The sequence below is a fragment of the Hoplias malabaricus genome, chromosome 3 (genome assembly GCF_029633855.1).
Source record: "Hoplias malabaricus isolate fHopMal1 chromosome 3, fHopMal1.hap1, whole genome shotgun sequence".
NCBI lineage: Eukaryota > Metazoa > Chordata > Actinopteri > Characiformes > Erythrinidae > Hoplias > Hoplias malabaricus.
The window spans coordinates 91592-119585 of record NC_089802.1 but is presented as its reverse complement, the minus strand read 5'-3'; the positions used below and the strand labels follow the sequence as shown (position 1 = coordinate 119585).

Below are 27994 nucleotides of genomic sequence, written 5' to 3'. Positions count from 1 at the left end.
ACCATCAAAGGGGGCAAACTACATATTAGTTAATTCATTCATTCATTGTCTGTAACTGCTCATCCAGTTCAGGGTCGTGGTGGGTCTGGAGACTACCCGGAATTATTGGGTGCAAGGCGGGAATACACACTGGAGGGGGCGCCAGTCCTTCACAGGGCAACACACACACTCACACATTCACTCGGAGGAAACCCACGCAGACACAGGGAGAACACACCACACTCCTCATAGACAGGCACCCGGAGGAAACCCACGTAGACACAGGGAGAACACATTACACACTCCTCACAGACAGTCACAGGAGGAAACCCATCCAGACACGGAGAACACACCATATTCCTCACAGACAGTCACAGGAGGAAACCCACGCAGACACAGAGAGAACACACCACACTCCTCACAGACTGTCACTCATAGGAAATCCACGCAGACACAGGGAGAACACACCACACTCCTCACAGACAGTCACCCAGAGGAAATCCACGCAGACACAGAGAGAACACACCACACTCCTCACAGACAGTCACCTGGAGGAAACCCACGCAGACACAGAGAGAACACACCAAACTCCTCACAGACAGTCACCCGGAGGAAACCCATGCAGACACAGGGAGAACACACCACACTCTTCACAGACAGTCACCCGGAGGAAACCCATGCAGACACAGGGAGAACACACCACACTCCTCACAGACAGTCACCCAGAGGAAACCCACGCAGACACAGAGAGAACACACCAGAGTCTTCACAGACAGTCACAGGAGGAAACCCACGCAGACACAGGGAGAACACACCACACTCCTCACAGACAGTCACCCGGAGGAAACCCACGCAGACACAGGGAGAACACACCACACCCCTCACAGACAGTCACCCGGAGGAAACCCACGCAGACACAGGGAGAACACACCACACTCCTCACAGACAGTCACCCGGAGGAAACCCATGCAGACACAGGGAGAACACACCACACTCCTCACAGTCACCCGGAGGAAACCCATACAGACACAGGGAGAACACACCAGACTTCTCACAGACAGTCACCCGGAGGAAACCCACGCAGACACAGGGAGAACACACCACACTCCTCAGACAGTCACCCGGAGCGGGACTCGAATCCACAACCTCCAGGTCACTGTGCTGCCACAAACTACATATTAATACCATGAATTTCATAAAAATATCATTTACACATCGATGACTAGAAGACGTGTAGGTTACGGACCCTTCTGTGTGCTTGAAAATTAATTCTTGAACTGAAATGCATTTAAGAACCTGCTGTATATTCACCTTTTCGCTCTCAATGTCCAGCATTTTCTGCTGTAGCCCAGATTTAGTCACCTCGATTTGTTCTAGCCACTGAAAGAAAAAAAAATACATATAAGATCCGCTAAAGCACACAAGTAAAACATGAGAAATACCCATGAAAAAAAGTTGTGAAGAGAAATAAACAGTACCTTTTCTGCTAAAGTTAACACAGTCCTGGCGTGGATGATGGCCACCTGCTCGTCATTGCTGAGGTTCTGTACGAGGCAGTGACATTAAACCAAAAAGTCAAACGAGGTACTGAAATACATCTGTACCACAAACAGTAGGGAGCATGTTCCCTACAAGTCTATGGACACACACGTTTACGTATGAAATGAACATACACTTACGGCGTTATCCCCCAGAATGTCCAGTTTTTTCATCAGGTCTGTGATGATGATGTCCTGACACACAGCATAAAGAGTGAAAGTGTTAGAAAACCAACACGCACACAAGCATAGCTACACAATTTATTCATAGGCTGCAGTTACATGATTTGCGTCAGATTGTGGACTGATTTTCTGGTTTCAGAGCACAGCCGTAAAGTAAATGAAAGGGAAAACAGACACATTTATCTCATTCACAGCTACTCTCCCTGAGCTGGAGATTCTTACATCATCCAGAAGCACAGAAACCCACTGCCTCTTTGTGTCAGGGGGATTAAGGATTGCACTGTGTAGCTAAGATGGAGAAAAAGACTGTAATAGCCAAAATGTGTTAGCCACATTAGCATTTTCATTATAGGATCTAATGGGAAATTATTAGAATTCCGAGTGAGTTAGTCATATACAGATCTCATGAATTGTCTTATTACACTCATATTTTGTTTTAATGTGTAAGACACTACACACACCACCACATAATCTTTTGTCTCATTTTTTCCCCTTGTTTACAGGTAAATAATTTGATCCCGCTGTCGCTGCGCTCTGAGAGTGCACAGATTCTTGGAGGATAATGTTTTATTGCGACTGTCGGCCTAAATTATTCCTCTGATTTGGTTTAAAATGTAAAAAAGTAGTTCTGTAAGTTGTCTGTAAGTGTGAGCGACCAGTGAGAGAGGTTTCCATGCCACGTCTACGCTGAGGCCGAATCCCAAGTGATTTACACTACGTAGGGAGCATGGCGCTACTTTGGGACACGACCTGGGCTCCTCTACTGACTGACAGATGGTCAGAGCTCTGTTTACAAACATGATGCGGGTAAATGCATCAGGGATCAATACGTATATTTCTTTCATTTTACCATCTAAATGAGGACTACAAAGTGTTGACAGAAACATATTGTCCCAGATATGGTGGCTACTACTGATTTCAGCTGCAACCCATGAATAATCATGTACAATGTGATATCACATACAAAATGTGGTCAAATATATGCCTCGGGTTATATAGGATTATACACCTCAAGTTTATTATTACTGTATATACTGTTATATGTCTCAGGTTGATATTAATGTGAACTCACGGTGACACCCTCTGCCTCACAGTACACCTGCAAAGGGCTCATTCCCTCTATAAAGTAGATATTCTGGAAGTTTATAGCTGGAGATCTTCTCTCTCTCTCCTGGAAAGATTCATTAGAAAAAACACAAGCAATAACATCTATCTAAAAATCAAAAACACTTCAAAGGTTCTATATAGAGCCATGAACACACAAAGGACCAGCTGGATGCATAAACTGGTTTCTCATGGAAACCCTTCTAAATGATTCTTTAGAAACCTTTTTAAAATATTGCCACTTGTTGTACGTTAAAGACCTATATCTGCTGAGAGGGTACATCTGTATCATGGAGCCTACAGAACATGTTTGGTTTCTGTAGTGGCTCAAAACCTGCAGACCTTCCACCGAATCAAGCTCAGTAAGTCGAGCTACACAATGTGTATAAACTTGTCTCTGAGCTGCAGCTTGGTGAAACTTACTTCAAGTTCAAGAATGCGGAACTCCAAGAGCTCGTTTTGGTCTTTTGCATCCTGAATCTCCAGTTTTAAGCGCACCTCCTCTGTGTCCATGTTTTTCAGCTGTTGAAAACACAGGGACATGTTGGAATTCAGTTGCATTCACAGAAATGACATCAGAAATGAGTCCCATGACGCATACCTTCTCCACTAGCTCTTGATTCCTCTGGTATAATGCCTGCTTCTCCTCAATCCACTTCACATCCTGAAAGATAGGAGGGAATAATATGTATTTTATGCAGTTTTATAAACCACTATTTTCACTAGTTTTGTAAGTTAGAAAAAGGACGATTAAGAGGGTTGAGCTTATATTTCAGTATTTTATATATTAATATTTTCACTCCAATTCGATAAACATTTAAATAAATCATGCTTTGGAAAACATCTTCCTGGCCTCGTGACTTTATTGTTGATCCATCTCTGCTAAGGTGTATTTGCTCAGTGTTATTGTTGTGTATTTTAAACTTTAAATTTGCACATGCATCTTGCTTCAACGACTGATTCGTTGCAGTCTTATTGTCACTTAGTGTTAATCAGGCTGTTTTTCCTTTTGATACTGCAACTTTAAGAAAAATGGCTTTGTTGTCTTCTGCTTAGACTCAAAGTAACTTCTTAAACTCATAACTCTACAGTCAATATCTGAGTGAACATTCATTTTAAAAGTCTCTCAGAAGTTGTGGTCAGTGTGTCCAAGCAATATCTGGTTCATTACAGGGAGGACCATCAGCAGATAATACCTCAATATTTCCACCTGGACTGTGTTTATCTCTCCTACACACACCCAAAGCTCCCTAAACCCCTCCTACACACTCCCACTAATTCACATACTCAGTCATACACTGTCTGTTCGAGGACAGAGGGTTGTGAATCCCCAAGCAATTTAACAGCAGGCTGTCTCAAAGGGCACTCTCAAGCAGTCTCAAGCTCCACTACTGCTGCTGCTTCAATCGAGTTTTGCAGATACATATATATTTTTATGACAGTAATCCGTGAGGCTGCTTTGTGGGCTATTTGTGAGAGTGTGAGCATGAATGAAAGTGTGGAGGCGTGAGAGAGAAATTTTTCCTTGATGCTTATGGGAAGCTGATGGGAGCCGATGAGGGTGCTGCAGAGCACTGATATAATCTCCACATGGGCTCCGTGGTAGATGCATGATAAGAGATGTGTGTGTAGAAAACCCAAAAGGTTACCTGTCCCTGCTGACTCAGCACCCGCTCCAGGTCTGATATTCTGGTCTGGTACCGGCTCAGCTCTGCCTGTAACTGCTCTCGTGTCTACAGGAGGTAAAAATGACATCATCAAAATATGAGCTAAAAATACAACCACATAAAAAGGGTAACACTAATGAGACCCAAGAGAGACTGGGGCCAACACAATTCTCATACAAAATATACATATTTTGGTCAGACAATCACCCGGAGGAAACCCATATGGACACGGGGAGAACACACCACACTCCTCACAGACAATCACTCGGAGTGGGAATCGAACCCACAACCTCCAAGTCCCTGGAGCTGTGTGACTGCAACACTACCTGCTGCGCCACCATGCCACCACTACCAATTTATAAAAGTAAATAATGTTTCTTCTATTCATACAAAAATGAGATTTGGAATTCCCCAAGGCTCCATTTTAGGACCTTTATTATTCATATTATACATGCTGCCACTGGGCAGAGTTATTAGCAGGCATGGCATTACCTTCCACAGTTATACATATCAGCCAAACCAGATGGCAAACCTACACTAAAGAAAATGGAGGACTGTGTTAAAGAAGTGAAGCATTGGATGTCATACAATTTCCTTCTGCTAAACAGCGAAAAAACCGAGGTTTTCCTTCTAGGTCCAAAACCTGCTATAAATAAGGTATCAGACTTAATACATAATTTTGACTTCCCTGTTCTCCCTAGCTCATCAGCAAAAAATCTGGGTGTTATAATTGATTCAGATCTATCATTTGATCAGCATATAGGTAACATTACAAAAACAGCTTTCCTACATCTTCAAAACCTTGCTAAGTTAAGAAATTCCTTATCACTCCCAGATGCAGAAAAATTAGTTCACGCTTTTATTACATTAAGATTAGATTATTGCAATGCACTTTTATCAGGATGCTCCAGTAGAAACTTGAGTAAACTCCAGCTAATTCAAAAAACTGCAGCCAGGGTCCTCACTAAAACTAGAAAATTTGATCATATCAGCCCAGTCTTATCGGCCCTTCACTGGCTTCCAGTTAAATTCCCTATTGATTACAAAATTCTTTTACTCACGTATAAATTCCTACATGATCTCATCCCTGAATACCTGTGAGACCTCATCACGCATTATGAACCACCAAGATTTCTCAGATCTCAGGGCACCGGCCTCTTACTAGTTCCCAGAATTCATAGGACTTCAGTGGGGGGGAATTATTTCCCCTACAAAGCCCCTCAGCTCTGGAACAGTCTTCCAGCTAGTGTTCGGGACGCAGACACAGTCACTATGTTTAAGTCTAGGCTCAAAACACACTTGTTCAGTTTAGCCTTTGGCAACTAACCTCTTTCTAGTTTAAGGTTGTCGTTTCAGGAACTCATGGACATGGGGAATCAGGGTAATGCAAATGATGTGCTCACAATTTCTCTTGCTTGGAGCGGAAGGATGTATTTGCCTGAGCTCCTTCTGATTTCCCTCCTCCCAGTCTGTTACAGTCAGATCTGTCACTACACTAAGGAAAATATTCACATGCTCTTTTTCTCTGCTGCACTCAACTAAACTAACTGCTTCCCTTTACTGTTTTCTGAGAAAATGGTGGCCCACTGATGGAAGATTGTTTGCTGGATTCTCCTGCGGCCCAGACAAGCAGCTCACCTCCATCTACTGCTGCCAGCCTCTGACCACTCACCATGATCAACTACACTGAAGTAGAAATGGACTCAGATTAGCAACACTGACTGATTCTTCCAATCTGATGCACTATAATTATGCCCCAAGATTGATGTCACTATTATGATTATTGTTATTATTATTATTGTAATGTATCATAATGACACTTCATTAGTGATAATTTAAAATTCAATCTATAGTTTGATCAGAGGAGAATGGGTCCCCTTTGTGAGTTTTGGTTCCTCCCAAGGTTTCTTTCTCCAGCCTCGAAGGAGTTTTTCCTTGCAACTGTCGCCTTCAGCTTGCTTGCATTGGGCTTTGATTTAAATGTTCTGTTCTGAAACTGTGAAGCTGCTTTGTGACAATGTCAGTTGTAAAAGGCACTATATAAATAAATTTGATTTGATTTTGATTTGACAGTGTGGTCCTCTCTTATTTACACGATGAGGTTGCTCACAAGATAAATGATACATCAGTCTTTATTGAGCCCTATGGTGACTAAAATCTTACTCTTTTTTTTCATTATATACTTATTTTTCCTTCTTTCTTTTCTGTTTTAATCAGTTTAGGGACCACTGGGCACTAACCAATCAAAAAGTCATCACATCATAGTGTATTCACCTTGACTTCTTTTTCTGCATCAAATGTTCCTCCAACCTGCTCCTGAAGCAGAGCGTAGGCGCGCTGTAGAGCCTGGTACTCCATCGTCAGCTGACGAAACCTCAGCTCTGTCTCTTCTTTTAGCATTCCCTACACACAGCACAGCAGGGGAGGTAACCACACACACAAACACACACAAAAGCACACACACGAGCATTCCCCATCCCCAAACTTTACTCTGATAGATCCCCACCCCATCGCCCAATACCTGCTCAATGATTTTTCCACAAAATAATGTAAAAGCTGTTTTATTTTTACAGTCTTTTATGCTGATGTGATATTCAGTACATTATTAGGGTGACCAGACGTCCTCTTTTACCCGGACATTTTTAGCCTTTTTTTTAGAAAATGTCCAGGCAGAATTCCACAAACGTCCGGGATTTTGTTTTTCTAGAGCTTACATAGAATTTCAAGAAGCGTTTCATTCACAAACTAGTCCAGCCCTCCCCTACTCCATTTGGTTCGCTTGAGTGAGAAGGGGGCATGGTGAAGTAGCCTAAAATCTTCTGATTGGACGGTCTGACTGTAGAGCTACCGTTATTGGTCGATAACCTTCTTTGTAAACATTTAAGTGGTCAGTCTGCACGTCAGTAGTCCTTGTTTACGTCAGGCATAGCTCATGTACCTACCCTCATCTCGAACAGCTATGCCGAAACGTAAATGTAATTTCTCGGATCAATTAAAAAAGAAATTCCCATGTTTTCCCATGTATAGCAAATAAAGGTGTAAATGACCTAAAAGCACACATAGGTTCAGCTAAGCACACAACGGCAGCCCCCCACCACTGAAACTTTAATATACCCACAAAACTCATACACAGGTGCACCCACCTCCTCCAGATCATCATCTGGTGTGCAGGGAGTTCTGTCTGTGTGGTAAGATATAGATGAGCCATCTGAGTCTATAGAGCCTTCTTCATCGTAACCATAGAATGTCTCGACCACTGGCTGCAGAGCAGAGGAGGAAAACCATGACAGAGGTAAACAGAAATAATGGTTTCAGAATGAAAAAGAGATAATGTAAACCTGGAACCAATATAGACTTTTTTAAACATTTGTTTATGTTATTATTATAGTGTCTGGTCTCAATTCATTACAGCTCATTATAGGGAAATTACATTGGGATTAATGATGCTAGCTTAAAGGCTAAGCGCCACCTAATGGACCTCCATGAATATTTCACATTGTTTTAGTTACTGACATATGTAAGTATGAATTAAAATGGCATTAAAATAGCATGCTTAATATGCTTTAAAACTGAGAACTTTATTAAATTGATGGAGAAACCCGAGCTCGCTATGGAAATTCTTGAACACAACCGCGTTACGTCACTGGTGGACAACAGCTGAACAACGCCGCGGTCTTTTAAACCTTATTCCTTCAATTAGTAAAACATAACGTTTTATGACTATAGATAAACACGTTAGGTGCTCAAATTCCACTGTATTTATTTCTTTGACATTTTCATATAGCAGGTGCTTAGCCTTTAAATATTTTTATACATTCATTCATTCATTGTCCGTAAGCGCTTATCCAGTTCAGGGTCACAGTGGGTCCAGAGCCTACCTGGAATCATTGGGTGTAAAGCGGGAATACACCCTGGAGGGGGCACCAGTCCTTCACAGGGCAACACACACACACACACACACACACTTTGAGTTGCCAATCCACCTACCAACGTGTGTTCTTGGACTGTGGGAGGAAACCCACGCAGACACAGGGAGAACACACCACACTCCTCACAGACAGTCACACGGAGGAAACCCACGCAGACACAGGGAGAACACACCACACTGCTCACAGACAGTCACCCGGAGGAAACTCACATGGACATGGGGAGAACACACCACACTCCTCACAGACAGACACCCGGAGCAGGAATCAAACCCACAACCTGCAGAACCCTGGAGCTATGTGACTGCGACACTACCTGTGTCACGCCTTCGCCCTGTCAAGTCTGTTGTCCCCGCCATGTGCTTTATTTGCACATGGCTTTGTTTGTTATTGTCCTTGTCTCCGCCCCTGTCTCCGCCTTTGTTCCGCTTCCTCGTCTGTCATGTGTTAACCCGTCCTCCTCGTTATCTGTCCAGGTACGTCTCGTCTGTGTTGTGTATTTAAGTCCCCTTCCCTCACTTCCTGTTGTCGAACATTTCTCCTTTCTCCTTTGTCTAGTCGGTCGTGTTTTCTAGTCTGTCCGTCTGTCTACACAGCTTCTCCGTGTTTGTTTTCCTAGTCGTTGTTTCATGTCGTAGTTTCTTTTCATTTATCGTTACTTCATTAACTCTTTAGTCTGTCAGTCCCGTTTGCCCTGTGTAGCTCCCCGTGTTTAGTTTAGCCTGCTTGGCTCCCTGTTTATTTTCGTTCTGTTAAAATCTCTTTGTTTTGTTTTATTCCTTTATTAAAAATACTGTGTTTTAGTGAGTGCGTCTGCCTCCGTCAGTCCGCCCCTCGTTCCTGACAACCTGCTGCGCCACCGTGCCTCCCTATTTTCATATTTTTAAAACCATAATACACATAATACATATACAGCTGTGTATAATTCAAGTATTATCACAGAATTGTTGTTATGGTGGCTGATGCTTTGTTACCTTACAAGCCTTGAAGCTCCTTCTCCTCCTTACAATGTCCGGCCTCCTGTACCGCAGCAGCATATCTCTCTCCTAAAGGAGGAGGAAACATGAGCTAAGGAGCTGCAATACTGTGTTATTTAAACATATAAACAGTACTGTAGACGCAGCAAATTTTATGCTAACAATTTCTTCATTGTATTACTGACTTTTTATTATTCTTCAACAACAAAGCAAATCTTATTCATGCTATGAGAAAAAAGGAGGTCTTCACAATTCTTCTATTTCTGTAATGAATTAATTACCGATGATATTTCTGTCTTGGAAACATATGCACTGTGTAAATGGAACAGGAAAAATAATTAAATATACTCTAATTAGGGATGCCAAATGAACACTTTATCCCACATCCTTAACATGTTAAAGAAGTGATCTGGAAGTCCCAGTCAGGAAGTGTTGAAAGAGCCCCACAACACTCTCAGGATTAGCCTGTGAGATTAAATAATTTTCTGCCAATAGGAAAATAATGTGCCTTCACACTGTGATTACATGGCATTTTATTACCTGTGCTGCAGTGTTGCCAATATATTCAACATTTCCCTGGAGAGTGATGCAGTTCAAGAAATGTTGTGCATGTACGTTATGTCCCAGAAGTATGAAATTAACCTTGTTATTAAGACAAAAACAATTTCAGTTCCCTGGAGCTTTAAAGCTTCCATCTGGCAATGGCAACAAAAGTGAACATACAGCTTAGCTAACTTACTATAACATTCTTCACGTATCCAGCAGTTTCAAACGCCTGCAAAATCAGAAAAATCTCATCAAGAAACAATGTCTGGTTAAGATATTTTTTAACTAATCATTTACGGATCAGCTCAGTTAACGAAAAACAGTATTCATTCTAATGACCCTGATGTTTTTATCTTGTTGTTTATGGTGGTTGCATGTTAATGGGCTTCAGTAATAAATGCCCCTAACTGTAATTGCTAACCTAAAAGGGTTTAAGCTACTTTGGGAGTGATTCACTGTAATCTAACAGCTAAATGCAAATGATTCTGTGTATTTTTGTATGTGCATGTATGTTTGTGTGTGTGTGCCTGTGTGTTTATGTGTGTGGGTACACCTGAGTATGTGTGTATCTATATATACATGTCTATGCGAGTGTGTGTGTGTGTGTCTGTGTAATAACAGAAGGCAGTGTTGTCATGACGATACCTTGGACAGATCATCGATGATGTTCTGTTGTTCCAGGACCTGCAGTCTCAGAAACTCGATCTCTCTCTCCTCCTGGCTCTGGTCCAAATCATTCAAAGAGCTCGGCCTTCGCAGTGTCCCCGCCTTCTCTCTCTGGCAAACACACACACACACACACACACACACACACAAAAAAAACAGGGAGAGAGACACATCGCATTGCCCACTCTTTACACTGTTAGCTTAGCTACTCAATATTTACACTGTGAGCTCAGCCTCAGCCATTAGCCTCCACTCACCACGCTGTTAGCTTAGCATGGACCATTAGCCTCTGCAGGCCACACCATTAAATCTGATCCAGCAAGGTTTGTCTGAACTGAGCTCAATTAATTGATAATTACGTACACCACATAACAGTTATTAACAACTGTACATACCTTGATTTTTTTCCCACAGGTTTGAAATTTTGTCCAACATTTGTTACTGTTATATTATTATTATTATATATATTATAATATTATTGTTATTTCCCCGCCACTTTTTTTTTTTTTTACATTGGCCCCCACCTTTTTTTATACTGTTTTCTGCCCCTTTCCCATTTTTTCCCCACAATGTTTCTTTTTTCTCACCTTAACTCACAGGTTTATCCTCCTGTTAGCCCTAAAAAAAGTTATATATTTTGCTGTTCTTCCCACATTAATGGGCTATTTTTCTATCCTTTATTTACATGTTTTATCCGCCATTTGTCCACCTTAACCACCCACCCTGCTCAACTTCAATAATTGCTACTCTTGTATTTGTTCTTTCATTCACATTTTCCTGCAGCCAGTCTGGAAGATTAATGGTACATAAAGATTAGTGGTACATTAAGAAAAGTAAAATAGCTACTACAGAATATTGTTACTACAGCATATTCATATTTCAAAACACCTTGCTTCAAAACAACAGCTTTCAAAATTCTCAAAAAATATGGTCTAAGAAATGTCCCAAAATTAATTGGGAAACTAAATTCATATTCTCCTATATTTTTACGAGGACATTTCCCATGAAATACAAATTGTTTGGTTGTGTTTTTAAAGAGAAGTGCTCTGTACATCAGTGATTTACTAAATCTTAATGATGGACAAATGAATGCACTTGAGTGTGAAATAAAAGCACAGCCTGTAAAATGTCAGAGGCACTGTTTACCTCCTGGATGAACTAAACTAAAAAGTTTCAAAACACTAACACATATTTTGTATTTAGTGCTGGAAATATTAGTTTATCTTATAGTTATATTCTGTTGTCAGTTGGTGTAGTTGTATATTTCTTTATCCCAATACATTTGCCCCACTTTTTCCACCAAAAAATCCTAATTCTGAAGTATTCTTAAAAATGGAGGGTTCTTCAATAGTTCTTTAAAAAGGTGATGGTTCTAGTTGGAACCATGAGATTTATATATAGTTATTTGCATGATGGGGAAAGTGTTAATACGGTTCTGTGTAGCAAGTTTGCCTACAAGTCAATAGTTTAACTATTTTTACTCCTGTTACAACTGTTGTGGTGCTATATAGAACACATTGACATCAACTGTTGGTCCCAGTTAGAACCATGGCCTTTACGGAACCCTTAAAGAACCCTCTTTCTTAAGTGTGCACAGCTCCTGGAAGAATAAATGCCTGCAGTTGTCTTTTACCACTGTACCACAGTTCAGTCCGCACTGATTCTGTTGATGTGTCAACAGTGTTTAGTGAAAGCTGTTCACTGTGTCTGTACCATCTCTATGTTCTCTTGAGTGACGAAGCGTAGCTTGTTCTCCATGCGTCTGAAAGCGTGAGCAAGCTCTTCATTCTTTCGACTCAGGCGTCTGTTCTTATCCAGCAACGGCTTGTACTGGCTTTCTGCCTCACGAAGACGTTTCAGCTGTGGAGTAAATCACACGCAATCACACACAATAAAAACCTATTAATATGTTATTTTTGTAAACATGAGAATCATTCAAAGTTAAAACTATAAGTGGTAGCAGCTTCCAAGTGATGCAGTGGCAAATTTGTGCTCTTCTCCTACATGCTAAACTCTTCAGTGGTGATGCATCTGTAGCAGCTCGAAAAGAAGTGATCGGCGGCATCACATATTTCTGAGAAAGCACGTCTTCACCTCCACTTTCATGAGGCGGGTTGCACTTTTGTGATTGTGGGAGATTCAGCGAAAAGTGAAATGCAGAATATTTGGAGAGAGAAAATTTGGCATGAACTGGGGATAAAAAATCAGAGCAGCTTTATTACAACCATTTTCTCCTGGCTTTTTAAGCTTTGAGGAAAAACTAATAGAAAAAGTACAAAATAGCAGCCTTTTTCCTCTTTAATCTTTATGGTTTTAATGGGGTTTATTTGCATTATTAAATATGACTTCAATAGACTATTTCTGAACATGTTTCTTGGTCATTTTTTGCAGTCCCTTTTTTATATTCAAACGTTCAGCCTTTTTAGCTCAACCCTCAGTATTCCTTGATTAAACAGTGCTAACTTCACACTCAGTGATAAATCCTCAGTCCAGTCCTGTCATTCTGGACAAGGAGATGGTCACTCACCAGCTCGTTGCGTTCCTCTGAGAGCAGAGCATTGCGGTCCTCCAGTTTGCGGATAATGGCGCTGAGCTCAGCTATTTTCAGCTGGAAACGGCGAGCATCCTTCTCATCCAACTGCTGCACCTGCAACACAAAATCACTGCAGAAAACCTGACAGAAAATCACTGCAGAAAAGTGGAAACAATCCCACTAGAAAAAAATGGACAAGAACCCCTCTGCAGAAAACTGGATACAAACACACTGCAGGAAACTGGACAGAAACACACTGCATATACAGATATATTGATACACATTCGTTAGTTGTTAGTTGTATATAGTGAACAACAGTATAAGGTGAACACAAACAGAGCAGGAAGAAACACACCAGCCCAGCACACACTGGGGAAGTTAAGAGCTTAAGATGTCAGCACTGAAAGGACTCAGGGAGCAAATCCATTGTCACCTGTCTGCTGCAAAATATAAAAATAAATGAAAAAGAAATAAAAACCAGCCAACCACAGCTTTAAATAACATCACACTCACAAATTGTGTAGATGTGTGAATATAGCAACCTGCTTCTGTATAAGAGACGTGGGTGTGAGCACTGCAGGCATGTATGAGATGTGTGTGTGTGTGTGTGTGCTCAGTATATGTGAGTAAGTGTGCATGCTTATTCTCACAGCACCAATAGGTAATATTTCATGTAGTTAGCACTCTTGCATGCAGCAAAAGCCTGGAGCTGTTCTCCACTGCAGATGAGATGAGAACAAAGAAAATAAAAAACTAGCTGCAGATTAAAATAGGCCTCTTTTCTAATAAATAATAAAAGAGCAATGATGGGAATCTAGTCATTTTTAAGGAAAGTAAATAATCACAAATGCATCACTTTTGAATGTTTTCCAAAGAAGTCACAACATTTGAAAATTTAAAAGGCCATTTAGAGGCCTAAAGCTGTGGTTAAGGCTGCATGATATTGTCAAATACCATGTTTCAGTAACTTATTTAACACCTTCAATGACTAATAGCAATGAAAACTAATAGCAAACAATAAAGGCTCCTCTGCAGAGTGCACACGTTTGAAAAAAGGCCTTGAGCCTTTAGTGCAGCCCTAGTGTCAACATACCTGAATCATTTATCAAAGCATTTCTCAAATGCAAAGATATATGTCATTAAACTTTCATTTTCTCAGCTTCACAGATAAATTTATATCATAGCGCTCTCAGAGCAAAACCTTTTATCTCCCAAAAAGTAACTTTACAAATGAATGGCAAATAAAACTTAACTGTCAATATGTGCTAACACAGCAGGATGCTATATCTTGGTCATTTTGGATCATTTCATTTAGTCTGTTGTCCTTAAATTTGGACAAACTGAGAACGGCTAATAGTATTATTCACATTATGTAAAAACAATACAAGGTTTTCTTCTGATAGAAATGTATTATTTCAAAGACCTTAAAAAACCCTAAGAGCCCATTTCAGCAGGTGCAGGAGACACTATATTTTAGAAATGTGGAGAACTTGGTGTATTTATGGGTTTCAAAACACAAAGTTAGGGTCTTGGGGGAAGATCTCAAACAAAACACAGTGAAATGCATGAGTTAGCAAACCTCTCAGGCACAAGGGAGCAGCGGGGCGATGCAGGTAAAATAAGTTCAAGGATTAAGACTTGAACTTATGCTTTTACAACCTGAAAGTATGGAGTGTTGCATTTTGTGCCGAAAATAAATAAATAAATAAATAAATGTAGTCAGACCACATTTGACTAAAAGAAAGAACGAACAATTTTGGGAATATAAACCTCCCTCTCAATAATCAATAATAAAACCTAATTTTACTGACAATACATTTAAAACCATTATTACTTTTAGTGTTAAATTAACACTGTTAGTGTAATAATTTCACACCCTCAGTGTTAAGTTAACACTAATAGTGTTTATTTAACACTGGATAATTTGCTGTGTAGCGTGTGATATGTTGTAGGAGTGGATCAGACACAGCAGTGCTACTGGAGTTTTTAAGCCCCTCAAAATCACTGCAGGATAGAGAACACTCCACTATACAAACATATCCAGCCAACATTGCCCTGTGGTCAGCATGTTCAGACTGTAGAAGCATGGAATTTAATTTAATGTTATGGCTGATTGGTGTCTGTATTATAACCTTACATGTTGTTCTCAAAAGTTTGTGAACCCTTTCTTTCTGCATGAATTAGACCTTAAAATTCGTCAGGTTTCACACAAATCCTAAAAGTTGACAAGGAAAACCAAAATAAGCAAATGCGACAAAAACATTAGATTTGGCCCTTTTTATTGAGAAAATAGGTCAAATTTATGCAGAAATATACAAAATATCAAGCAACAGGGGAGAATTCTGGCAGGTCTAAATATACTGGCCTGAATTATACTGTGTGTTTGTAACATTCACAAGGACAGTGGATATAAAATGTGTTTTATTTTTGTTGGTATTTTGACATAGTTAAGGGCAAATAGATTCCATTCATGTATTTACATTATGTTCTTCAAATGAATTTCTTGAAGAGTGGTGTCAAATATTTCACAGAAAGAGTGAAAAATAGCCAAAATGAATATAGCAGTGGAAATCTCTGACAGAAATGGGCATCAAAGAATCATGACAAAGCAAACACAGTGCAGATTTTGTAGGAGGCCAACAATTAAGCAAACTGCTCTAGAAGCAACGGAGAGTGAACGGTCTTTTATTACAAATTTCTGCTGAGCAGCCAAATAAAGTTATGAAGGATCTGGCCCCTTTCTACTGAAGTATTACATTTACATTTACACATTTGGCAGATGCTTTTATCCAAAGCGACTTACAAAAGAGGATCTAACATTCAAACTACAGCACAATTTATACAAAATACCTTACATTGAGTGCAATATGCAGGAAGTAATAAGTGCATTAAAGAAAGACTTTCAGTGCAAAAGATACTCTCGGAAGAGCTGGGTTTTCAATGATTTCTTGAATGCGGAGAGGGTTTCTGTTGCTCTGATAGTGCTTGGAAGTTCGTTCCACCAGCATGGTACCAGAGATGACCGTGTCATAACACGTTGGCCATGTTAGTTGGCGCTCCTTTGAGGAACGGAGAGGGCGGGCACTAACGTATGGTTTTAAGAGTCTATTGAAGTAGATAGGAGCAGAACCAGTGAATACTCTGAAGGCCATCATTAGTGATTTAAATTTGATGCAAGCAGCTAAGGGTAGCCAATGCAGCTCAACTAATAGGGGTGTGACATGTGCTCTTTTAGGCTGGTTGAAAACCAGGCATGCTGCAGCATTCTGTATTATGTTTTCTTTTTGAAAGGAATACTACTACACCAGTGCAACACCAGCTCCACTAAGTCTCCAACAAATTCACCCACAGCTGATCACCCACAGCCAATCTGTTGTTGGAGAAATGTTGATTTGGGGGTTGTTTGCCTTTAAAGCCCCAATCAGGTCTTTAACTAAATAAACAAAAATAACTAAATAACTAAATAAATAAGTAAAACATTTGTTTAATTATTTAATTAAAACCAAATTATTTATTTACCAACACCAAATGAAGTAAGCAATATTGCAGAGAGACATATCTGTCAATAAACAACTTTTCAAAGCCAAGAAATATAGAATATTAATTACAAAATGATTGGGTCATTATTTTATTTTAGACAATTTATTTGGTATTTAATAATTCAGCACTGGTGTCATCCAAAGCCGTTGTTAGATCGTTACAGTGTCAAAAAACAACTGATCTATCGATTTCTCATTGACAAATGTCTATCTGCATTTGTTGGGAGGTGGGACAGGTTTTAAAGAGCTGTAGCCGAAGTCAAATTTCATCTAAACAGAAACGGCATTGATCTTTATTTGGAAATGCTGCATAATATTGATTTAAAAAAACAACCCCCTGAATACAGGGCAAGGAGAGTGGACAATATGGTCAACTGTATCATTACGATGAATAAAGTCATTTTTGCATATGTATCTTGTATGCACGGAATCAACACAGTTCTGTTACACTGCAGGGCAATATGTGAAACATTCATTCATTCATTCATTATCTGTAATCCAGTTCAGGATCGCGATGGGTCCAGAGCCTACCTGGAATCATTGGGCGCAAGGCAGGAATACACCCTGGCGGGGGCGCCAGTCCTTCACAGGGCAACACACACACATTCACTCACAGTCAAATTCCATCTAAACAGAAACGGCATTGATCTTTATTTGGAAATGCTGCATAATATTGATTTTCTAGTTTCCCAGCTGGAGTATACTACTGTAGCTAACAGAATCACATAAGGTTGAAAAGAACATCCTAATCTGTGGCCTTTGAGGATCTGGAACTAATAATGCACTTGCGAGCTAAGTTCCCATTAGGTTAACTGAGATTCTTGCCTTGAGTTCTGTAAAACCCATCCAGGTTGCTTTGCAATAATAAATTTGTGGGCGGAGTATGGATAAATCAATTATTTACTTATTTATCTGTGATCAGCAGCTAGGTGCAAACTTCAGCAGCAAACGGAAACAAGAGCTAGCAGCAGAATAAAGCAGCAGAGAAGCAAGAGATGAATGAATGAGTTCAGGCAGGACAGTGAGGTTAGATGGGAGAGTGAGGTTAGACGTGCAAGTGAGGTTAGTCAGGAGAATGAGGTTAGTCAGGAGAGTGAGGTTAGGCGGGCGAGTGAGGTTTGCTTACAGTGTTAGCTGTGCTCTCTGCTGTGTCTGCTGCACCAGCTGAGATAGGGCCCTCTTTCTTGGGGCTGAGCAAATTCAGTTGGTCGGTTACGGCCTGCTTCTGCTGCTGCAGCCGCTGGGCATGACTTGCCTGTATCCCCAATTCCCTCTCCAGATTGACCACTGTCCGATCTTTAACCTTTATCTCATCCATCTACAGGACAGAACATAGCACAGTCTCACACACATGAAGCAGGATTTCTGGACCTTCCATAACTGAAAATTACTCTTGATTTTAGCAGACTGTGGGATGATGCTGTTATCTTCTGTGCTATATATCGCACAGAGTGTGTGTTTGCAGTTTGTGTGAAGTGACTCACACACACAAACTGCAAAACCGAACCACCATCTCTGCCCATGTAACCCGGTCACCATGGCAACCACAGACACAAGCCAGTGACAGACCCCACCCATCTTAATGGGCAGCATCAAAATGACAGAGCTTTGCATTTTAATTCGATTGTACTGTGCAATCTGTAAATGAAATCAGGAAAATCAGAAGTTTTATTTCTAGGAAAAATCTAAAACATTACTATCGTCTTGTTTACAGCACAATGACCTCAGGCCTGCAGTCTCGCTGTTAGTGCTGTAGAGGAAATAAAGAAGCCCCTGAATACAGGGCAAGGAGAGTGGACAATATGGTCAACTGTATCATTACGATGAATAAAGTCATTTTTGCATATGGATCTTGTATGTACTTGAACACGGAATCAACACAGTTCTGTTACACTGCAGGGCAATATGTGAAACATTCATTCATTCATTCATTATCTGTAATCCAGTTCAGGATCGCGATGGCCTACCTGGAATCACTGGGCGCAAGGCAGGAATACACCCTGGCGGGGTCGCCAGTCCTTCACAGGGCAACACACACACATTCACTCACACCTATGGACACTTTTGAGACCTACCAACGTGTGTTTTTGGACCGTGGGAGAAAACTGGAGCACCTGGAGGAAACCCACACAGACACAGGGAGAACACACCACACTCCTCACAGACTGTCACCCGGAGGAGACCCACGCAGACACAGGGAGAACACACCACACTCCTCACAGACAGTCACCCGGAGGAAACCCACACAGACACAGGGAGAACACGCCACACAGACAGTCACTCGGAGGAAACCCATGCGGACACAGAGAGAACACACCACACTCCTCACAGAGGAGTGTCACCCAGAGCAGGACTCGAACCCACAACCTTCAGGTCCCTGGAAGTGTGTGACAGAGACAGTACCTGCTGCGCCACCGTGTCGCATAGATCACAGATTTTTATCAGAATCAGAATCTCTTTATTTCGCCAGGTATGTTAAACATACTAGGAATTTGTCTTGGTGACAGCAACACATGTATGACATGTAACACGTACACAGACTGTTAACAAAAACTCTAAAAGAGGTACAATAAACAATAAATAGACTAAAAAAATACAGTTAAGTACTAGAAAAAAAAAGAGCGTTAAGACATAAATTAGATAACATAAAATATAAAATCTATACTGTACAGATATGAGTATGAATATAAATATTTCCAGATATTCCTAAAGTAGGTTATATTATATATTGTTGTAGAAGTACAGAAATAGAACTTCTGTACAGCTGTGCAAAATAGCATAGTGCAAGTGAGTAAAGTGTCCTGTTCAGTGCAGTTATGTCCAGTCGGTTTAGTTCAGTGGTTTGGAGACTCAGAGGTGTTCACTGTGGTTGAGGAGAGCTACAGCTCTAGGAAAGAAGCTGTTAGCATGTCGTGTTGTGCTGGTTTGATGATCCTTAGTCTTCTACCAGAAGGGAGAGTCTGGAAGAGGTGATGTCTAGGATGTGAGGGGTCAAGCATAATTTTGCGAGCGCGTTTCCTCACCCTGCTGGTGTGGATCTCCTGAAGCGTTGGCAGGTTACATCCAATGATCTTCTCTGCTGATCTGATGATGCGCTGGAGCCTGGCTCTTTCTTGTGAGGTAGAGGAACCAAACCAGGTGGTTATGGATGAGGTGATGATGGACTCGATGATCGCTGTGTAGAACTGGATCATCAGGGTCTGTTGCAGGTCAAATTTCTTGAGCTGTCTCAAGAAGAACATTCTCTGCTGAGCTTTCTTTGTGATGGAGACGGTGTTCCTCTCCCACTTCAGGTCCCTGGATATGGTGGTGCCCAGGAACTTGAGTGACTCTACAGTGGAAACTGCGGTGCCCTTGATGTAGAGGGGGGATACAGGGGGTGGGTTACGTCGGAAATCCACCACCATCTCTACAGTCTTGTCTGTGTTCAGCAGCAAGTGGTTGTCACTGCACCAGGACACCAGCTTACCAACCTCCTTTCTGTAAGCAGACTCATCACCATTGGCTATGAGGCCCACCAGAGTGGAATCATCTGCAAACTTCAGGAGCTTTACAGCTGGTTCCTTGGAGACACAGTCGTTGGTGTAAAGGCTGAAGAGAAGGGGTGAAAGAACACACCCTTGTGGAACTCCAGTATTGAGTGTTTGAAGGTCTGAGGTGTGTTTCCCAAGCCGCACATACTGTCTTCTGTCTGTGAGGAAGTTTGCAATCCACTGACACATGGAGTCCGGCACTGACAGCTGGGACAGTTTGCTTTGAAGTAGCTGCGGCACAACGGTGTTGAAAGCCGAGCTAAAGTCGACAAACAGAACCCGAGCGTAGGTTCCAGAGCTGTCCAGACGCTGAAGGATGAAGTGGAGAGTTAGGTTGACCACATCATCAATAGCTCTGTATGCAAACTGCAGGGGGTCCAGCAGGGGGTCTGTAATGGTCTTTAGGTGGGCTAAGACCAGGCGTTCAAAGACCTTCATGACCACAGATGTCAGGGCGACAGGTCTGTAATCATTAAATCCAGTGATGGTGGATTTCTTGGGGACTGGAATGATGGTGGAGGTCTTGAAGCAGGCTGGAACACAACGGAGCTCCAGTGATCTGTTGAAGATGCTGGTGAAGACTGGTGCTAGTTGGTCACAGCAGTGTTTTAGGATGGATGGAGAAACTGAATCAGGTCCCGGGGCTTTCTTCACCTTCTGTCTGCTGAAGAGTCTGTGGACGTCCTGCAGGCTGATGGTGAGACAAGCTGGGGGTGGAGGTGTGAGAGCCAGTGTGGGGGAGGAGGGGGGTTGATGATGGGGTGAGAGAGTCTGCTGATTGTCTATTGTTTGAAATCTGCAGAAGAACTCATTCAGATCGTTGGTGAGCTGACGGTCGTTCAGGTGGAGGGGGGTATTTCTCACCTTGTAGCCAGTGAGAAGCTGAAGACTGTTCCAGGCTGACGATGGGTCGTTAGCTGTGATGTGGTTATCCAGCTGCTCTGAGAACTTTCTTTTCGCTGCTTTAACCCCTTTCTCCAATCTGTACTTGGCTTTTTTGTAGACAGCTCTGTCTCCACTCCTGAATGCGGCCTCCTTCTCTCGCCTAAGCTGTTTCAGTTCTATAGAAAACCAGGGTTTGCTGTTACTGTGTTTAACACATGTTCTAGTTGAAATACAGCTGTCTTCACAGAAGCTTATATATGACGTCACAGCGTCTGTGTATTCGTCCAGTCCGTCTGTCGCCTCCTCAAACACAGCCCAGTTTGTGGATTCGAAGCAGCCCTGCAGCTTCTCTATGTCTCCACTGGTCCACCTCTTCACTGTTGTAATGGCCGGCTTGTTGGTTTTAAGCTTCTGCCGGTACGTGGGAATGAGGTGAACGAGGCTGTGATCGGAGAGCCCGAGAGCGGCGCGCGCAACAGCGCGATAGGCATTCTTGATGCTTGTGTAGCATTTGTCTAGTGTGTTGCCTTCACGTGTAGCGCACGCGATATGTTGCCTGTATTTGGGCATCTCCTTCGTGAGGTTAGTGCTGTTAAAGTCCCCCAGAATGATCAGCAGCGAGTCTGGATGATCTCTCTCTAGTTCCATTATCTGTTCGGCCAGTTGTCTCTGCGCGTCGCTGGTGCACGCGCTCGGCCTAATGTACACGCCGGCCAGAATGAAGGAACTGAATTCTCTGGGAGAGTAAAACAGCCGACAGTTAATGAAGAGAGACTCCAGATGAGGAGAGCATGATGTTAACAATACTGTAGTGTCTCTACACCAGCGCTCGTTGATGTAGAAGCAGATTCCTCCTCCCCTACTCTTCCCGCTACGTTCCACGTCTCTGTCCGCTCTCAGTAGCTGGAAGCCCGGTACGTCCAGCGCACTGTCCGGGATCAGCTCGTTCAGCCAGGTCTCCGTGAAGCAGAGGGCAGAAGCAGAGGAGAAGTCCTTGTTGGTCCGGTGGAGCAGGAGTAGTTCCTCAGTTTTGTTGCTGAGAGATCGGAGGTTGGACAGAAATAATGATGGTAGAGGTGTGCGAGGCCCGCGCCGCCTGAGACGCACGAGCGCGCCCGCGCGTCTGCCCCTTCGTCTGCGACTCCAGCGTCTCCTTGCGAGGCCGAGCAGTGTCAGCGCGGCCGTTGTAAAGATTTCCACACACTCTGAAGGTTTTTGAATAAATTCCGGCATAAAATCAGGAGAAATGTTGTCCCTGGCGGTTAATAACTGTTCTCTGTTCCAGCTGACCAAGTTTGAGGTACAATAGACAACATTAATTAACAAAAACAAACATAACACGGAGGAGCTCGTCACCGTGGCTGCCATCCTCGGCGCCATCTTGTTTGTTTCTTTTCTTTAAAGTTGCACTACTATTGTTTTTCATCTGTTTAAATGCTACAAATATCAAACTGTGTTTGAGTGTCATGATGTTATGATTTTGCCAAATCACTAAAGGTTAGTCAGTCAGTGGGGATGGTTTGAAAATTGAATGGCATACTGGTTTATCATCTGTTTAAATGCTACAAATATCAAACTGTGTTTGAGTGTCATGATGTTATGATTTTGCCAAATCACTGAAGATTAGTCAGTCAGTGGGGATGGTTTGAAAATTGAATGGCATACTGGTAGATAATTTGGCATTCAATTTCTTGTATATCTTTCTAAAACACACACACACACACAAACACACATACAAATACACACACACACACACAATTTGAATAAATCCAAAATAATCACCAGCATAAGACCACTGTTTGCTTTTCAGATTTTATCTCCCAAGATGAGGTCCTAGTAGGAGCTTTGCAGTGAGTCTGTAAACATCACGTGACACATGTGAGAAGGATTCACACAGCAGAAACTGCACAGTTAAACGGCCAATAGAAAATCACTTACCCTGAGCAGTGTGAAAACCAGAGAGACATTTTAGCCCCTGGAGCACACAGTCAGAGGGGCTTTGAAGTGCTGTGTATGCATGTGCAGCTCAGTAACCACCCCCCCACACACCGCCCCCCCCAAAAAAATAATGAATTAATAATAAAATAAGATGGCTATATATATCTATACTCTTCAGATTCACAGATCTCCTCTAACAACAGACTGCTGCTGCTAACTGAAGATTTTAGAATGATTATTTTCATTTTCTAAAATATATGCAGACACACACACAAACACACTCACACACACATACACTCATACACACACACACACACTCACAATGTCTCTAGTGGTCCATTATTTTTGGGTGGTCCAGTGGATGTGGTTAAAAGTATCCAGCTTTCCACAGTGACAGGGACCAGCCATAATCACACACAATGAAAACCTTTAGTCTGACGTTTCATTAATTACAGCTTTAACAAGTCAGATTATTCAAAAAAGACCTTCAGCAAGATCTGCACGGTGAAGAACAAGAAGAACCATTAAAAAAATTATATATATATATATATACCCGGATCCTTCTCCTACGTAGCCATGATGTGATTGCTGTAGAATATTGTCTGGCATTATCTTGTTGAAAAATGCAGGGTCTTGTCTGAAAGGAATGATGTCTAGATGGGAGCATATGTTGTTCTAGAACCTGAACATAGTTCTCTGCATTAATGGTGCCTTTCCATACATGCAAGCTGCCCATGCCACAAGCACTCATGCAACCCCATACCATCAGTGATGCAGGCTTCTGAACGGAGCATTGATAACAACTTGGGTTATCCTTGTCCTCTCTGGTCCGGATGACATGGCGTCCCAGTATTCCATAAAGAACTTCAAATCGTGACTCATCTAACCAGCTTGCATGTCTGGAAAGGCACCATTAATGCAGAGAACTATGTTCAGGTTCTAGAACAACATATGCTCCCATCTAGACATCATCTCTTTCAGGGAAGACCCTGCATTTTTCAACAAGATAATGCCAGACAATATTCTGCAGTTATCACAACATCATGGCTACGTAGGAGAAGGATCCAGGTACTGAAATGGCAGCCTGCAGTCCAGATCTTTCACCTACAGAGAACATTTGGTGCATCATAAAGAGGAAGGTGCGACAAAGAAGGCCCAAGACGATTGAACAGTTAGAGGCCTGTATTAGACATGAATAGGAGAGCATTCGTATTTCTTAACTTGAGAAACTGGTCTCCTCTGTCCCCAGTCGTCTGTTGAGTGTTTTAAGAAGAAGGGGGGATGCCACACAGTGGTAAAAAATGGTCCCAACTTTTATGGAATCCGGTTTGTATATAGTACAGAGTAAAAATGGTTTAAAGAATTATGGTGTCTAATAGATTTAGTCAACAGCAATACATTCATTTTTGAAGCTACAGAGAATGAAGCCACCTGATCAAGAAATCGTGCATCTAATCAATCCATCAAAGTACTGCACATATATATATATATATATATATATATATATATATATATATATATATATATATATATATATACACACTTTCACATATGTCTTTGCTGCCAAGTCAGTTTGAAGGACTTTAGCCAGTCTCTTTCTATCTTCACAAAACAAGCTTTGCCTTAGGATTACCGATCATGTGATTTGGCAACTTCAGAGAGCTGAAGACAATGTTGTCCTTGGTAAAACGCTCACAGCCAATTACAGCAGTGAAATTATGGCTTGAGAACACTAGAGAGTTCCACTAGGTTAAATAATTCATAAAATATAATACACATGTTAGAACAGAATATATAGATGATGTTATTTTCACAAAGCACAATATTCATAAAGATGGAGTTTGAGCAGCTGGACTATCAAAAAATTAGAATGGAAACCTTTTTATGTGCTGTGCACCACCTCACTGTGAGCAGTTTGGTGTGTTCTAACTGTGTCTGCAGGGGTTTCTTTTGGGTGCTCCAGTTCTGTAACACAATCCAATGAGACATGTGCACAGGTGTATGTGTATGAGTGACTGGGTGAGTGTGTGATGCCCTGCGATGGACTGCCAACTTGTGTGTTCCTGCTTTGGCCCTATTATTCTGGGTAGTATTTAGATCCTGAATAGGATGAAGTGGTTATTGAAGATGAATGAATGAATGAATGAAGATCACATACATCTGTACTTTCTATACTTTCTATACTATACAAAGAATGGAGGCTTAAATGTTGGATAAATATGGCAAAGCTATTTTTAACTATAGATTATATCCATTTATATTATATACAGTATATAAAATTAATACTAATTATAGCATATTGTTATAGCACCAATCCTCATTAGGAATAACCTACTATATGTAGAATTGCATACACATCTCACACCCAAGGATGTGCACCCACTGCTGACATAGGTTGTAGAACCCCCTCAGAAAAGCACTGACCAACACAATGGGTCAATTTGGAGCATCTGTTGGCTGGCAAGATCTAAGCCCACAGCATTGGGCTGTGGAGCTGTCAAAGTGTTTTCTCCTGAGTGATGGAGCATTGTTCATTACCTCTGGGATGAGCTGGAGTGGCATTTGTGAAGCAGGACTAATCACCCATCATCAGTAACATAAGTAATGGAAATACTGGCTGTGCAGGAGCCTACAGACATCTGGACACAATGCAGTAAGACTAGAAAGCAGTGGATAAAAATGGGGTTAGTGCTGTTTTTTTTTATTTAATCCCTCAGAGATTACATCTCAGTTTTTCCTTCTGTGTAGTGTATGTTTATATCCTATTCTCTCTTTTTAATCCCTCTCTCTCTCTCACACATGAAAAAAAAAGATTCATTCTCTCCTCCTGCCCAGTGACTCACAGTGCCACACCCATATGTTACAGCAATGATCAGAGCATCCTGAGGATGAAGAGAGATCAATGGAAGATAAACATAACAGAAAGAATAAAAATGAGGAGGAGACAGAAAGACAGAGTCAGAAACAGATGAAGGAAATCAGAGTGAATGAGTGTGTGTGTATGTGTGTGTGTGTGTGTGAGAGAGAGAGAGAGAGAGAGGGTGAGAGAGTGGGTGAGAGAGAGAGAGAGAGAGAGAATGTGAGAGAGAGAGTATGTGAGAGAAAGAGAGAGAGAGAGTATGTGTGTGTGTGGGTGAGAGAGAGAGAGAGAGTGTGTGAGAGAGAGAGTGAGAGAGTGTGTGAGAGAAAGAGAGAGAGAGAGTGTGTGTATGTGTGTGTGTGTGTGTGTGAGAGAGAGAGAGAGAGAGAGAGAGAGAGAGAGAGAGAGAGAGATAGAGAGAGAGAGTCAGAGAGAGAGTGTGTGAGAAAAAGAGAGAGAGAGAGTATGTGTGTGTGTGGGTGAGAGAGAGAGAGAGTGTGAGAGAGAGAGAGTGAGAGAGTGTGTGAGAGAAAGAGAGAGAGAGAGTGTGTGTATGTGTGTGTGTGTGTGTGTGTGTGTGAGAGAGAGAGAGAGAGAGAGAGAGAGTATGTGTGTGTGTGTGTGAGAGAGAGCGAGAGAGAGAGAGAGAGAGAGAGAGAGAGAGAGAGAGAGAGAGAGAGAGAGAGAGAGAGAGAGTATGTGTGTGTGTGAGAGAGAGAGAGATCGGCTCACTCTGTCTGTGGCCCCTCTTTGAAAAAGGCTGGAATAGGCCAACAACCCACTGACAGCACATGGCTGACGGCCCCAAACTGCAGACTCGCAGACCCCGAAACTGCAGCTAGGCAACCTAGCAACCCACTGCATTCTACACGTTTATCTGATTTTGGGCTGTACAGTGCTCTGAGTCAAAGCCTTCACAGGGAAATCTGTCCACTCAGCAGCCATCTTGGCAACTCCCCCAGGCAGTTGTCAAATAAATAAATAAATACTCAGTGTTCCTTTAAATTAAAATAATAAAAAAATGTGTTTCTTTTTTTCCCCCTCATTGTCTCATCGTCCAACCTCACTGTCCAAGCTGTGGTGTAAACTGAACAGTGATATTTTTGTACTGTTACAAACATACTCTGGAGCATTTAACTAAAGCTTGTTCTGGCTACTGCACGTATCACACCATAATCCTGTTAATGGCTTTTAAAGTGATCTGATACGTTGTTTTTCATTGAAGGGTGGGACTTTCCCTGTAAACAGACCACATGTTTGGTGTGACAAGAATAATCAGTGACTGTTTTCTTTCCTAGTAATGTCTCTGCCTCCATCCACCGAAAGAGAAATGAGCATGTAACAGGCTCCAAACAATACACACTGATTACTATTAAGGTACCAGTGTTTTAAGGTAACAAATCTCCCCCTAAACCATATGAAACTGATAAGAAGTGTCTAAAGACGTGCCTAAGCAAGTGCAAACTAAAGAAACAAAATCTCCATAAATATCTCTGTTGACTGGCTCCAGTTTGGCTGGAAGAAGAATGCAAATCTGATTCTAAACTATTCCCTCATTATTTCATGTCATTTTGAGGACAGCTTAATGGCAAGACATTTGAAAGCTATTTTTCCATTATCTTGTCAATGCACTTTGAAAAGATGGACAGTTAATTGCTCACAATTGCCTTTCACCCTTTAGTAGAGTTCTCCCTGATGTGGCTAATGCAAACGCAAAATGTTGGTTGTTCCCTGTTTGAACACAACTACAAGACTTGACACAACTTAACTCCAAATAACAGCAGCACGGTAAGAGTAAGCTGCTTTTCTGAAACCCGCTGAGCTGTGGCTATAGTTAATGTTATAAAAACAGGGATACACCACTATAATCCACACACAGCTGGCCCAGTAGCTCGTCTCTAATTGACATCTCAGCATCTGAGATGGTGGAGTTTCTCTTTCAGGTGTCAGACTGCATCATCCGTCTCAGACTAATCCCATCACGCCTTTCATTTGTCCACTTGCTGCTATTCATCGGCCTTTAAACACCACTGATTCCCATTCAAACACGCTCCATTAGGATGCGCAGGGCCTACACGTGGAAACAGGGACACACATGAATACAATGAACAAGATTTCCA

At 41.8% G+C, this 27994-nt stretch overlaps 1 protein-coding gene across 14 annotated transcripts in view; it reads right to left on the bottom strand.

Moving 5' to 3' along the window:
- jakmip3 (Janus kinase and microtubule interacting protein 3) overlaps window positions 1–27994 on the bottom strand; it is a 65141-nt gene that overhangs the window by 4434 nt on the left and 32713 nt on the right. For 2 of the 14 annotated variants that reach the window (XM_066664700.1, XM_066664695.1), the window contains exons 5-19: window positions 17785–17976; window positions 13114–13233; window positions 12300–12446; window positions 10566–10697; window positions 10114–10149; window positions 9372–9443; window positions 7615–7731; window positions 6746–6874; window positions 4454–4537; window positions 3406–3468; window positions 3228–3326; window positions 2773–2871; window positions 1653–1712; window positions 1458–1523; window positions 1291–1359 (exon numbers count right to left, since the gene is read on the bottom strand). In XM_066664700.1, coding sequence (XP_066520797.1) covers window positions 1291–1359; window positions 1458–1523; window positions 1653–1712; window positions 2773–2871; window positions 3228–3326; window positions 3406–3468; window positions 4454–4537; window positions 6746–6874; window positions 7615–7731; window positions 9372–9443; window positions 10114–10149; window positions 10566–10697; window positions 12300–12446; window positions 13114–13233; window positions 17785–17976 — 1485 coding nt within the window. The remainder of the gene's footprint in view (window positions 1–1290; window positions 1360–1457; window positions 1524–1652; window positions 1713–2772; window positions 2872–3227; window positions 3327–3405; window positions 3469–4453; window positions 4538–6745; window positions 6875–7614; window positions 7732–9371; window positions 9444–10113; window positions 10150–10565; window positions 10698–12299; window positions 12447–13113; window positions 13234–17784; window positions 17977–27994) is intronic. The other 12 variants (XM_066664701.1, XM_066664696.1, XM_066664702.1 and 9 more) reach the window with 7 other exon arrangements.